The sequence below is a fragment of the Pelophylax lessonae genome (assembly GCF_965119305.1).
Source record: "Pelophylax lessonae genome assembly, chromosome: 1".
Classification (NCBI taxonomy): domain Eukaryota; kingdom Metazoa; phylum Chordata; class Amphibia; order Anura; family Ranidae; genus Pelophylax; species Pelophylax lessonae.
Window position 1 is genome coordinate 434,662,706 of NC_138768.1, and position 14,685 is coordinate 434,677,390.

Sequence of the window (14,685 nt, forward strand, 5' to 3'; positions counted from 1 at the left end):
CTGCAACATGAGGTGATGGTCGTGGATGAATGGCACAACAGTGGGCCTCAGGATCTTGTCACGGTATCTCTGTGCATTCAAAAAGCCATCAATAAAATGCACCTGTGTTCATTGTCCATAACATATGCCTGCCCATATCATAACCCCACCGCCACCATGGGCCACTCGATCCACAACGTTGGCATCAGCAAACCGCTCACTCACACGACGCCATACACGCTGTCTGCCATCTACCCTGTACAGTGAAAACTGGGATACATCCATGAAAAGAACACCTCTTCAAAGTGCCAGAAAGTCTTTGGTTATGCGAACCGATTGTTGCAGCAGTTGTCCGGGTGGCTGGTCTCAGACGATCTTGGAGGTGAAGATGCTGGATGTGGAGGTCCTTGGCTGGTGTGGTTACACGTGGTCTGTGGTTGTGAGGTCGGTTGGATATACTGCCAAATTCTCTGAAACTCCTTTTGGAGACGGCTTAAGGTAGAGAAATGAACATTCAATTCACAGGCAAGAGCTCTGGTGGACATTCCTACAGTCAGCATGCCAATTGTACGCTCCCTCAAAACTTGCGGCATTGTGCTGTGTGATAAAACTGCACATTTTAGAGTGGCCTTTTATTGTGACCAGCCTAAAGCACACCTGTGCAATAATCATGCTGTCTAAATCAGCATCTTGATATGCCACACCTGTGAGGTGGATGGATTATCTAGGCAAAGGAGAAGTGCTCACTAACACAGATTTAGACAAACTTGTGAACAATATTTCAGAGAAATAGGCCTTCTGTGTACATAGAAAAAGTCTTTGATCTTTCAGTTCAGCTCATGAAAAACAGTGGCAAAAACAAAAGTGTTACGTTCATAATAAATAAATATAAATATATATATTTCTATATATATATATATATCGCCATGACTTCCTGAAAGTCATAATACCAGCACACCCTCATCCAGCATCTCAAGTAGGTGCATTGACACATGGCCACATGCAGGAAGGATGTGCCTTGCCCTGCTCAGGAAATCAAATTTGTAAGTATGAAGTTTGTGGGCTCCAATGACACTCCAGGGGAAGGGGTAGGGGAGATTTCCAGCAGGCAACATTGTATACATTAATCACAAGAGGCCCAATAATTAAGCTAATAATTAATAATTGGGTTTTCTTTATCACTACAGGCTTACTTGAACAAGTTATGCATTGTTTGACCTGTTGTAAAAAAAAAAAAAAAAATCATTTCATAGACCCACAGCCTTATTGTTGTTAACTGTAAAACTTGCATTATTTCTCTTTCCATACAGTGCAAACTGGGAATAGTGACATTTATAGAAGCTGAGCAGGTGCCTGAGCTGGAAGCTGTTATTCATCTGGTAGTTGCCTCCAGTGACACTAGACATAGTGTGGCTACTGCAGCAGATCTGGAGCTGAGAAGCAAGCAGAGGTGAGCCTGTAAAGAGTAAAATAGTGTCCCTGGTGCAAAGTTTACCATTTCTTTTAAATTAATTGAATGGGTTGAATTGTGTGGTTGCATTTTAGTTCTGAACTTCCAGAATTAATATTGATTTATTAGATCTGGCTCCTCCTTTTAGACCAGTAAGTTTGTTTTCAGGGCTAAGAGCCCAGCACCGATGCAGAGCTCTGTGCTGGAAAACACAATTCTATAGTTCTTGAAAGTCTCACTATCCTTTTAAAACATCCCTGCCACTAAAGCACACCCGAATTATGAGCAATTGTGTAAAGTGTTACTGTGCATTATTCTCCTTTTTCGGTTTTCATGCTTAAATAATAATAATCCAGTATGATAGTTTTCAAATGCTGCTGTACTTGATTAATTTTATAAAAATCAAGACATCTCAGTTTATTTGGTTTTCACTTGACTTTAACTATGTTAAAAATGTTTTTGATGAAACTGTGTATCCTATTTTTATCCTGTTACATTTTCTTTATTTTATATAATTCTTGAAACAGTGGTGTGACTTTAATCAGCCATTTTGCATATCTTAAAGTGGTTGTAAACCCTTAGGCTCCTTTCACACGGCCGCTCCGTGTGTCCGCAAATCATCCCATCCGTTTGCGGATGATTTGCGGACATAATGTAAGTGAATGGCACTGCGGGTGTCAGCGGAATACCATCCACTGACACCCGATTTTCCTCCTGTCAGTTCTGTTCCGTTTTTACGAATGGAACAGAACCCTATTTTTCCTTCCGTGTAAAAAACGGAAAGGAAGGAAAATCGGATGTCAGCGGTGTCATCCGCTGACATCCGCAGTGCCATATACTTACATTATGTCCGCATATCATCCGCAAACGGATGGGATGATATGCGGGCACACGGAGCAGATGACAGAAATGTCATCCGTGTGAAAGGAGCCTTATATATACCCAGTGAGGTGACTGGATACACAGAGATTAAACAAATCCAATTTATAAGTTGTACCTGTTTATTTGAAGCCATTTGTTGTCCCATACATCCATGTAAAACTCAGAGATGAAAATAATTTTTCACAGTTTTACAAAGCAGGAGGGGGAAACTGCAGTTACACACTGTTCAAGAGTTCTGGGAGCTGATTGGAGAGAAGGGACACCCTACCCCAGCAAACGGGAAAAGAGCTGAGGTTGTCATTCAGCTGGAGCTTCCTCCCTGTCACCCTTTTTCTCTTGATGTGTGGAAAAACGTGTTAAATGATTCATACTGATAGCAGGGAATCTAGACCGCAGAGAGAAATGGCATTTAGAGCTTTGAAGAGAGGCAAGTAACACTATAGAAATATGTGCTTTGTTCATAGCTCATATTTGAGGTTTACAACCACTTTAGGTGCCCTTCTTTTTTACCATTTTGCCATTTCTCACATAATTGGCAAAACATACATTGACTAAATTGCTGATAGTCGTTATGTGTTCTTATTGCTATGTATGCTCTTTTGTAACCTTGTATTCCTTTTTTCTTTTTTGAAGTTTAATTGACTGGAATGATACTACCATAATTGGTAAAATGTACAAAGTGTATTTGGGAGACATCCCTCTTAAAACAAAGGAGGTGAGGAATGGTTTCTATTTCTGTTGGCAGATATATATTGAAGAATGCAAAGTACATCTTAAATCTAAACTTGTCCAAAGTCCCTAATCCACAGCTGCATTTGCTTGTGCCTGAAATTATGTTTCGTCTGTGACAACACTTTTTTCCTTATGTGTAATAGCTGCTTTCCTCTTTTTAGTATGCTGATATATATCTTTTGCAAGGTTGTTGTTTGCTGGACAATTTAAAATATTAAACTCAAAACTGTAATTTATTGCAGCTTACCAATCATTAGATGTGGTGGCTGCATTTGTTGTCCCCCCCTATTTTTACCTTGTGATCTGGCCAGTAGCACACCTTCAGTATTAGTGTCCCCACTCTGGATGAATGAGCACAAGGGGCTCCTTTGGACTGCAGCATTGTTAATTGGGGGTAGGGGCATGTTAGATGTACTAGCAGAATTTAAATACACAAACTGAAGCTGAACTTCAGCTAATACTTTATAGGCAGTTACAACAACAGTTTTTACTTTTTGGATAAAGGTTTTACATAAACAAAAGCTGATCATTTTAAGCATCCCTGCCAGTGTTAAATGGCTTATTGCATCCCTGTAACTGCAGGGAGCTTTTTTTTTTTGTTGAAAAACAGATTTGCTGGCTGGATCAGCAGATAAAAATAGCAGAAAGGAAGCATATAAAAGAAAACGAATGCAGCTAGCACATCTAGAAATTGGTAAGCTGCAAAATGTTTGCTTTTGAGTTTAATACTGCTTTAGTAAATGTGTTACCATTGCAAAGAAAGTGGTATTCAACCAAAAAAACAACCTTTTTTATATTGCAGCTTACCAATTCTTGGATTTGTTGGTTGCATTCGTTTTCTCTTTCATGTTTTCTTCTTTTTTGGTCTGGTGATTGGCCAGTAAGCCTGTTTTTTCAAAAACAAGCTCTATTGCATATCAGTTATAGAGATGAGACAGACCATTCAACACTGGCAGGGGTGCTTTTAATGATCAGTTTTATTTATGTAACATATTTATCCCAAAAGGAAAAAACTATTGTTGTAAATATGCTGATAGTATCAGCTGGAGTTTGGCTTCAATTCTTTTGTGTATTTAAATCTACTAGTACATCAAACACTCCCTTCTGACTTACAATGTCGCTGCTGAAATGTGCCCCTGTACACATCCAGGGTGGAGGCACTCTAATACATGAAGCATGTCACTGGCCAGATAAAAAAAGAGGAGAAAAAGCCTATAAAAACTGATGCAGCCACCACATCTAAGGACTGGTAAGCTGCAATATATATTACATTTTTGGGTTTAATACCACTGTAAACTGAACGCCAGCCAGATATTAAAGATGTCAAATCATGCAAGTATGGATTAACTGAAAATCGTTAAATGTGATAAATATGTAGACCTTGTTTTCTGACAACCTCCTGAAAATTGCCATTAGCGTTAGCTTCAATACTTTTAGTTTGCAGCTTAGAGAGTTAGTGACCAGGAGTTAGAATAAGGCAGCTTAGAGAGTTAAGCCTCGTACACACGCGTCGAAAATTGGCAGGGAATTTTCGTACAACGACCGACCTGCCGATTTTTGGCTTGTTAGTATGATGCTTCCGACAACCGACTCCGACTTTTCGGCTGAAAAAATCTGGTGTGCAGACTATAAAATTTTTGTCTGCCGTCAAAACACGTCCGATTTTCGTGCAGTCAGTACAGATTTCGACAGGGAAAAATCTGATGAGCAAGACTGGGCATGCTCAGTGAAGAAAGAACACAAAGAAAGCAATCCAACACATGACATCACTTCTGAAGTAGATTTTTGTTGGGCGAGAAAATTTGTGTGCAGTCTAGGCACATTCCAACCAACAAAACACCACTCTGGACAAAAGTCGGACGATCGGTCGGCCGATAATCGATGCGTGTGTACGGGGCTTTAGTGACCTGGAGCTAGCATAAGGCTTGGAAAGCCAGAGTGCCCTGGAGCATGCATGTGGCTTGGTAAGTCACACTGATGTGGAGCAAGTATGTGGCTTGGAAAGTCAGGGTGTCCTTGAGCAAAAATGTGTCTTGGAAAGTCAGTAGCATTGATCAAGCCTTAAGTCGCTGTGACATGGAGCAAAGTACATGGCTTGGAAAGTGAGAGTAAACACAAAATAGCATGCAACTTGGAAAGTCAGAGTAACTTTAGGAGCATAAGATTTGGAAAGTCAGTGACATTAAGCAAGTATGAAGCTTAGAATGTCAGTGGCCTTGAGCAAGTGTGTGGCTTGGAAAGTCAGGATTACCTTGAGCAAAAAATGCAGACTGGAAAGTTAGAATGACTGTGGCTTGGAAAGTCAGAGTGACTGTGAGAAAGCACGCCACTTGGGAATTTAGAGCATATTCAGTATTGTTGCTCTATGTACTTGTTTCAGCGAGTGCATCTGCTTGGCAGCCAGAAAACTAACATTTTCAGAAGTGATAGTCAACAACACTTGCCTCCATGCTCTCTCACGAAAGGTTTCCTGAAATGCTGCTAATTTCCTGTACAGCAGCACTCTGGCTGGGAGGGAGAAGGGAACTCTCGGGCTTTGCTTACAGGAGATAGTAGAGTGAGCCAAGTGCTAATCAGTGTGCTACGGTCTCATTATCTAATGCGTGTTCTGATTGAAGATTGTGCTGCCCATGCTATGATCCAGGGCCTAAACTAAAAGAGTGGCTAAATAACAAGATCAACTGAGCAGAGTTAAAAATACATTGGATGGTATTACTATTCTCTTGTATATATTTTAGCAGTGTATTTTGATGCTGATCTCAAGTTTAGCTTTAATTGGCTGTGTTTGGTTAATTCAACAGCTCCTTCTTTTAAAAACCATGTAACTGTCTTTTGTAATTGTATAGGATAGCTCTCATAGAATACAGAGTACAAAAATGTGAAAACTACTCTTAACAAAATGTTGTCCTTTTGCATTTTGTCATAATTTATATATTTGTTTAATCAATGTATTACAAAGAAACCTCAAATTTCTCATGTTAGGGGATGGTCCTGAAGCCAGAACTGAAGAGAGACCCTGTCAGTACCCGTGTTAAACTGAAGATTGTGCCACACCTTTTGAGGTCGAGACTGGCAGCAGAGATATTTCCAGCCAACATACAGGTACACTGATGCCGAACATACAAATATGCTTTGCTTTGTGTTTAAAATGTAAAAAAATGACCCTCTTTAATATTGTTAGTGACTGACCTGGAACAAGCATACATTTGTTAAAAAAAATTTTTTTTGTATTTTTTTAAAAAAAATAATATATGGTTCAGTAAGTCATGGAATAGTCAAAAATCTAGCCCAGAAACATTTGTGCAAGACAGAGGTAATAAAATGAATATTTTTGCTTTTGATTATCCTGCATCAGGCAGCTCTACAGCAAATGAGGTTGAAGTATGAAGAGTTTAAATTTGAGGTGACTCGATAAATAAGATCTCAATATAAGTAATAGACAGACAGTGGGGATTACCAAGTTTGGGGGGGGTGCAGTCAGCATAATAGAAAGGAAAAGGCATGGGAAGAGGAAACAGATTACAGTCCTTTCTGGGAGAAAATGCGTAAACCATGGGTATCACAGAGAGTATTTTTGCATTGTATCAATTACACCAGCCTCCACTTTCTCACGTAGCATTGTTTCTGTGATCAAAGATTTGGTTTCTGCTATGGAGAGAGACGTGGTTTTCCACGCTCTGCCAATTGTCTGTTTTAGCACGTGAGGACATGTATCATTAGCTTAAAATGTACCTTGAACAGATCAGGAGGTTTTATTCAGAGAAGGGCATATTCAGCATTGGAGGGACTATCCTGTCCCATCTGTGTAGTCAGGATTGAAAAAACTGTTGACCAAAACTGCTTAACTAGTGGGCAGATCCACCATACATGAAAAAAGGTTCCCAGTTGTCCACATCCCTCAGAAGCCGGTTTGGGTGATAGTCAGGCACAAATCTAGCAATCCTAACAGGTACCATATACCATTGTGTCAAAACCTTTAAATTAGCTTTTACCGCAAGCACATTCAAGAGCCAGAGTTCATTGTGTCCCAAACACAGGACCAATTTGCACTGTCTAGGGTTAATTCTAAGGCCTGTCACCCGAGTGCAAGTCGGGAGTTGGGTTGTAGCAAGTGGGGTGAGTAGTATGGTATAAGGAAGATCATTCTTGGGGAATGAGGGTCCTTACAGCACCAGTTTTCAAATGGAGAGAAAAGCAATGCACCAATCCAGAAACTTAATATAATACTCCAAAAAGTTTTTCATTTGAAGTAGTGGTGCATCAAAATGAAACCAGAAATTCAGGATGCAGTTGGCTGAAACCAAAATTTGCATACATTTATTTATAAAAATATATTAAAAAAATATATATATTATATATTCCACTTTTTAATTAATATAATGAATTTAACCTCTTGGTGCCGAGTGCATGCAAATATGCGGCTTCTCAGCAGCCGGACCTTGGTGCCGAGTGGCCGCATATTTGCATGGAATAGTGCCAACAGAACTGTGCCGAGAGCGCGTGCCCTGCATGCTCCCCGCACAGTAACCAGTAGCTCACGCAAAGCTTGATCGGGAGTTTTCAGATCATGTGACTGCCATGACAGCAAGTACCTTCTGTCAAATGAGCCCCACCTCCCGGAAATTCAAACCCCTTAAAGGGCTGGTGCGAGCCAGCTCAAAGGGGGTTCTATAAATTTATTGTTGGCTACTATCGGTTCCTTTTTGAAGTGGTATTAAAAATCCTGCTTGCTTGGTGCACATTTGGCAAACTGCGCCAAAAACACACCTCCCCATTGAAATGCATTAAAAACACAGCAAGAACGCATCAAAAATGCATCCGTGTTGCGTTTTGATGCATTTTTTGAGTCGCATAACATATGAAAAGCACACCATAAACAAGGTGGTATCGCGACAAAATTGTTGGCGTTTTTGGGAGCCATTATCGGCACTTTTCTTTTCTTTCAGCACAACGCTGAAAACTATTTTCAGCCAATAACTTTCAGCAGCTGAAATTTTGGCGCATCACTAATTTGAAGTTAATTTACAGGTGAAGGTAATTTACAGGTAACAAAGTGGGAAACCTATGTAACCCTCAACTTGGACCAAATCTGAAGTCAGTAGGGGGAAATTGGGGCCAAGCGATGGATTGTAAAAATAAAAACAGAGATGTTTGCTTGGTGATTGTAATCCTGTGGAATATTTATGTGCTTCCCAAATCTGCATTGTGCATCTTAAATTGGGATTAGAAGTAGGTAGCCTGTCGGCCAGATTAATAAACAGTAGATTATGAATTTGAGTCTGATCACATTCCATAGTCTCTAGGGACACTCAAATAGGGGATTCAAAATGGCATGGAATTTAGCAATCTGAGCCACCTGGAACTCTTTAAGATGTTTGGTAGTCCTAATCCACCCATGAGTTTGGTAGAAAGAGTTTCAGGCTTCAGTCTAAGTTTAATACTCCAAATAAAGCCAAGTATAAGTCTCTGCATAGACCTAAGAGAATGTGAAGGGACGGCGACTGGGAGAACTCAGATTTATTTTTTATTTTAAGACATTTCTCCGACTTTCCATCTTTATTCTAATTCAATACCTCAGTATGAAGTAAATGTACACTGTGTGCATAATTAGGCAAGTTGTATTTTTCAAGATTCATTTCATAATTGGACAACTACAGTGCTCTCAATCAATCCAAAATGTTAATAAACCTGAATATTTAGGAAAGTTAAAAGTGAGGTTTTGGCTTTCTTAGAAGAATATCTGTGTGCAGAATTATTGTGCAACTATTAGGCCCCTTTCACACTGTCCGTCCGTCTCACACGATGCCCGTGCATCTCTATTGGGGAATTGGATGGGAACGGATCGTCGGTCCGTTCTCATCCGATCCACTGGATGGATGGAAAATAGGGTTTCCATCCGTTCAGATTTGACGGCTCGGATGTCAGCAGACATGTCTCCGCTGACATCCGATGCCCCATAGGGATGCATAGGGGGACCGTTCAGATCCGCCAAAAAAAACTGACAGGCGGATCTGAACGGTCCGCCTGTATGAAAGAGCCCTTCGTGTGCAGAATTATGCAACTAAATGGAAAAACATTTTCCTATCTCGCTTGTTTATTTTCATCTGTTAGAGCCGGTTCACACTGCCGCGACCATAAGTCACCCCATGTCGGAACGACTTTTTACCGCGACTTGTGAATTATTTTGCGCGACTTGTATGACAGACGACTTTGTATTTGGCCAATCAGAATATGATGTGTTGTGACCTAATTCCCCTTTTCTGTTTTTTTTTTTTTACTCATTTCCTCATTGCCCACCAGTGCCACGTATCAGTGTCATCCAGTGCCACGTATGTGTCCACCAGTGCCACATATCAGTGCCACAAATCAGTGTCCACCAGTGCCACGAATCAGTGTCCACCAGTGCCACGTATCAGTGCCACAAATCAGTGTCCACCAGTGCCACATATCAGTGCCACGAATCAGTGTCCACCAGTGCCACATATCAGTGCCACGAATCAGTGTCCACCAGTGCCACGTATCAGTGCCACGAATCAGTGTCCACCAGTGCCACGTATCAGTGCCATCAATCAGTCTCCACCAGTGCCACTTATGTGTCCACCAGTGCCACTCACACAGACCAAGCAGAGATAATGGAATATATATAACATTACTTGCATATATATACCATATAGGCATGGCTGCAATGTGGGGAATACCTGGCTAATCTCTTTCTTCTTCCTGGAAAGTCTGATAACAAGTCGCTTCAATTAAGATAAGGATCCGACTTGGAGGCGACTCCCATTGAAGTCTATTGACACAAGTCGGATACAAGTCGTCTCAAAGTAGTACAGGACCCTTTTCTGAAGTCGGAGTGACTTCAGTAGTGCCAATTAAGACGGCTCTCATTCATTTACATTGCATTTGTTAGGACAAGCGACTTGAGGGCACACAAGTCGCCTGACAAGTCGTGCTAGTGTGAATGGAGTCTTAAAGTGAGAATAATAAACAGCTCAAAATTTAAAAATAAACATTACTGACATTAAAAAAAGAAATATAAAAAATCAGTGACCAATATAGCCACCCTTCTTATCAACAACTGTCAAAAGCTCTCCATTCATGGAGTCTGTCAGTTTCTTGATCTGTTGACGATCAACTTTTTGTGCAGCAATAACCACAGCCTCCTACACACTGTTCAAAGAGGTGTACTGTTTTCCTTCACTATAAATCTCCCGTATTAAGAAAGGCCCACAAGTTCTTAATAGGGTTTAGATCAGGTGAGGAAGAGAGCCATGTCAATATTCTTTCATCTTTAAGGTCTTTACTGGCTAGCCATGCAGTGGAGTACTTCGATGCATGCGATGGAGCATTGTCCTGCTGCATAAATATCATAGTCTTCTTGAAAGATGTAGACTTTTTCCTGTACCACTGCATGAAGAAAGTGTCTTCTAAAAACTGGTAGTAGGTTTGGGTGTTGATTTTGAATCCATCTTCAACCCAAAAAGGTCCATCTAGCTAATCTTTAATACCAACCTATACTTGTTCCCCACCTCCACCTGGCTTGCTTCTGAGTCGAAGTGGAGCTCTGTGCCCATTACTGATCCAGTCACAGGGCCAACCATATGGTCTGTCAAGACTCACTCTTATCTCATCAGTCCATAAAATCTTTGAAAAATCTGTCTTCAGATATTTCTTGGCCCAGTCTTAACGTTTCAATGTATGTGTTTTGTTCAGTGGTGGTCAGGTTTTAGCCATGTATCTGAGCACTGAACACCTCATACTTCTGCTCACTCCAGGTACACTATATTGTCAAAAGTATTGGGACTCCTTCCTTTACACACACATTAACTTTAATGGCATCTCAGTCTTAGTCTGTAGGGTCCAATTTTTAGTTGGCCCACCCTATAACAGCTTCAACTCTTCTAGTAAGGCTGTCCACAAGGTTTAGGAGTGTGTCTATGGGAACATTTGACCATTCTTCCATAAGCGCATTTGTGAGGTCAGGCACTGATGTTGGACAAGAAGGCCTGGCTTGCAGTCGCCACTCTTAATTCATCCCAAAGATGTTCTATTGGGTTGAGGTCAGGACTCTGTGCGGGCAAGTCAAGTTCCTCCACTATAAATTCACTCATCCATGTGCTTATGGACCTTGCTTTGTGCACTGGTGCGCAGTCATGTTGGAACAGGAAGATGCCATCCCCAAACTGTTAATACAACGTTGGGAGCATGAAATTGCTCAAAATGTCTTGGTATGCTATTAGGAGTTCACTTCACTGGAAATAAGGGGCCAAGCCCAACCCCTGAAAAACAACTCTACACCATAATCCCCCCTTGACTTGAATGGCCTGCAGTGTCTTGACCTCAGCCCAATAGAACATCTTTGGGATGAATTAGAGAAGAGACTGCCAGAAAGGTCTTCTCATCCAACATCAGTGCCTGACCTCACAAATGCGCTTCTGGAAAAATGGTCAAACATTCCCATAGACACACTATTAAACCTTGTGTACAGCCTCCCAGAGGAGTTGAAGCTGTTAAAGCTGCTACGGGTGATCGTACAATCTAAATGGCAACAAATCATACCAAATTTAGCAGAGGAGGATTGGGAAGAGACATGTTCCTCCCATTTACAGGTGTCTCCAGCCACTAATAAGCTGACACAACTATGCATGATTCACCAGTCTTGCCTTACTCCAATGAGATTGCATGCTATGCATCACATACCCACATCTAACTGTACGAGATGTAAGCCCATAAAAGCTGATTTTGCACATGTATTTTGGGTATTCCCTTTCATAGCTCGATACTGGAAACAGGTGACAGATCTTTTGTCCTCAGTATTGTCGTTGCCTGTTCCATGTACTCCTAGATTATGCCTCTTGCATATTCTGGATGAGGAATAGTGGCAAAGATATCATAGAGTTCTACCTGAAAGGAACGTTGTTTCTGGAAAGCCATTGCAATTAAGTGGATTCAACTCAATCCTCCATCTGTTCGTACATGGATAAAGATGGTTGTGGAAAAAAGATGGTAAAGCAAACACTGCCATATGAACGCAGAGGCTGTCCAACAAAATATAATAAGATTTTAGATGTGTGGTGTGCATCTACCCTTACTATTTCCACTAATAGAGAAGCGCATTGACTCAGACATACAGTATAATAACCATTAGAATTCAGGCCTCTCAAAGTTTATATCTAATACCTGGGGAAATAGCTGTGACTCGATGTATGTTTTTTATATCTTTTATTTTGTGATCCAAACAAGCTGTATATACATTTTACAATAACTTGATACATGTCAGTTTAACTGCATTTCTCTTTTGTTCTTTGACGGACAGAGCTCTTGATTTTCTTAACCATTTGTTATACTGCCCCCTACGGGAGTAGAACACTAGGCAGGAAAATGTCTGGCTATTCCCATGGGCATTCCCAGGGGGTTACTCCCTCTCTCTGCTATAGGCACTCAGTTTTTTTTCTGCCTAGTCAGGCATAAGGACCTATTTTCTTGCTGGGATCTTTGTTCCTGGCAAATTGTTTTCTTTTAGATTATAATTTTTTTCTCCTGGATTTTTCCTGTGAGATCTACAATTAACTGCCGGACTGGGCGACAGGCTGGATAATCTAGATCCAGTGGTCACCCCAGTTTGGCCAGCGTGCTCGCGCAGACCTCGCGCTAGGTTGGCCGCGACATACCCCACTGGACAGTCTCGACCCGAGTCTCAGCGTTCCTTCTGGCCATCATCCCCCCATTTTTTTGGAGAGGGGTTCTGTCTGGATTGGTGCCCGCCTGGTTCCTGTGATGGTGAGTAGCTGTCCCCCCCTCTTCCCCTGGAGGGTTTTGGGGTGGGCATGGTCCCTCCTTTGGACGGGGTTGGACCCCTGGGTTCTCCTGCTTCCTATCAGGAACCCCCCTCCTTTTCCTCCATCCTACCCCCCCTCCACATGGTTGGGGGCAGGGCGCTAACTGGCGATAGGGGGCGGGGGGTGCTCTGCCGGCGAACAGACGATCAACTGTGCGGGAGGGGGTTGTACCTGGTGGGGGCTCCTGCCAAGGCCCTCCATCCTGCCTGGATCTGTCCTAAGCCCCTGGTTCCCTCCTGGGTCCCTGTAGGCTGCGCAGTGCTGCCATTTTGGTGTAGCCTGTGTGTTTCTATACACGGTGGCCATTTTGCTGTGGTTTGCCATTAAAAATGGCTGCGGCCGTAACAGTGGAGCCCTGTGGGCGGCGATTTTCAGCAGTGGGAGCCCCTCCTCATCCCCTGCTGCTGACTGCTGGATCTTTTCACTTTCTGATCACCACACCTGGAGTGCAGATTATCCTGGTGGCTGCAGGTGCCTGTTTCAAAATACTTGCCTAATAGTTGTGCACACAGTGTAGTATTGAAGTCGGAAGGTTAACGTAAAAGCCAGGAAACAAGCATTTTCAGGAGAAGGTTAGCAATGATAGTGTCTATAATCCTCTTTTTACAGGCTTAATTTATAGCATGACGATGTATTCTTTAAGCCTGGATTCACACCGGTGCACTTCAGTTTAGGTGCAGCGGAAATGTATGCACATTTTACACACTGTTTTAGGTGCATCCCATTGACTTCTGTTAGACCGTATGTTTTCATGAAAGTTCTTCAAAGTCCAGCATGAGTGCATCACTGATACACTTTCAGAAAATACACAGTCTAATAGAAGCCAGTGGGAGCACACCTAAAAAGGAACACACAAGTTGCCTGTGAGTAATGAATTCTGATTTCTATTAGTGACACTCCTTTTATTCCTTTTTTAACCTGTTAAGGCTGATACTGATTTAAAAAAAAAAAAAAAGAGTGGCACAAAGTATGCTAGAATGTGTACATACAGCATTTGCTCAATGAATTAAATAACTGACGTATGGATGGAATTTGAGCTGTGGACATATGATTGAGAAGCAAGTACAGTGGACTGACAGAAGCTTGATGTGGACAAAGAATCTTAGTCTCCCCTTTCTTTATTTTATAGGTGGTATATGATGGACTGTTTGGTGGAAACACGAATGCCAAGTTAAGGCTGTTATCTCTGCAATTTGTGCACCACATCTGTTCAATGTAAGCAATTGTTGTGGCAAAAAATATTTTCATTGAAGACCAAGTAAAACTGAAATCGGGATGTAGCTTGATGATAAAGTGTACTTCATTTTAGTTTTGGTACCCTGAAACGCATGCATACATGCAGACACAAGCACACCGCCCCCTCCAAGAAGTAGCTTTACTGAAACTACAGATATAGGAAGTACATATGCTATTGGTTGCAGTTTTATAAAAGCAAAATATCAATGGAGAGGTCATTACAGAATTAATGGTCAGTGTAATATAACGTCTCCCAGGTATATGCCACGACATTCCACTGGCACTGTCCTGGTGTGATATAGCGATCCCAGATTTATCCTCTGATTTCTTATTTGGTTCAATTGGCTCCCCTCTCATGCACTCATGTAATTAAGCAAAAGCCATCATTGCGCAATATCCCGTCTGCTTTATTTAAACTAATCATAAAGATTTATTACACTTGCATTTAAAAGTTCCCTCGGCCAGACACAGTCTGTCCAGCTATCCATATAAGCCTGTGTAACTGCTGCTCCGTACAATGGAGCCAGCGTGCGTGCCAAGCCTAGATTTCGATGTGGGTTGGGAACC

General features: G+C 41.6%; 1 protein-coding gene across 2 annotated transcripts in view; it reads left to right on the forward strand.

Moving 5' to 3' along the window:
* ECPAS (Ecm29 proteasome adaptor and scaffold) overlaps nt 1-14,685 on the forward strand; it is a 230,229-nt gene that overhangs the window by 32,168 nt on the left and 183,376 nt on the right. For both annotated transcript variants that reach the window (XM_082267213.1, XM_082267214.1), the window contains exons 7-10: nt 1,290-1,429; nt 2,945-3,026; nt 6,026-6,145; nt 14,012-14,097. In XM_082267213.1, the coding sequence (XP_082123339.1) occupies nt 1,290-1,429; nt 2,945-3,026; nt 6,026-6,145; nt 14,012-14,097 (428 nt within the window). The remainder of the gene's footprint in view (nt 1-1,289; nt 1,430-2,944; nt 3,027-6,025; nt 6,146-14,011; nt 14,098-14,685) is intronic.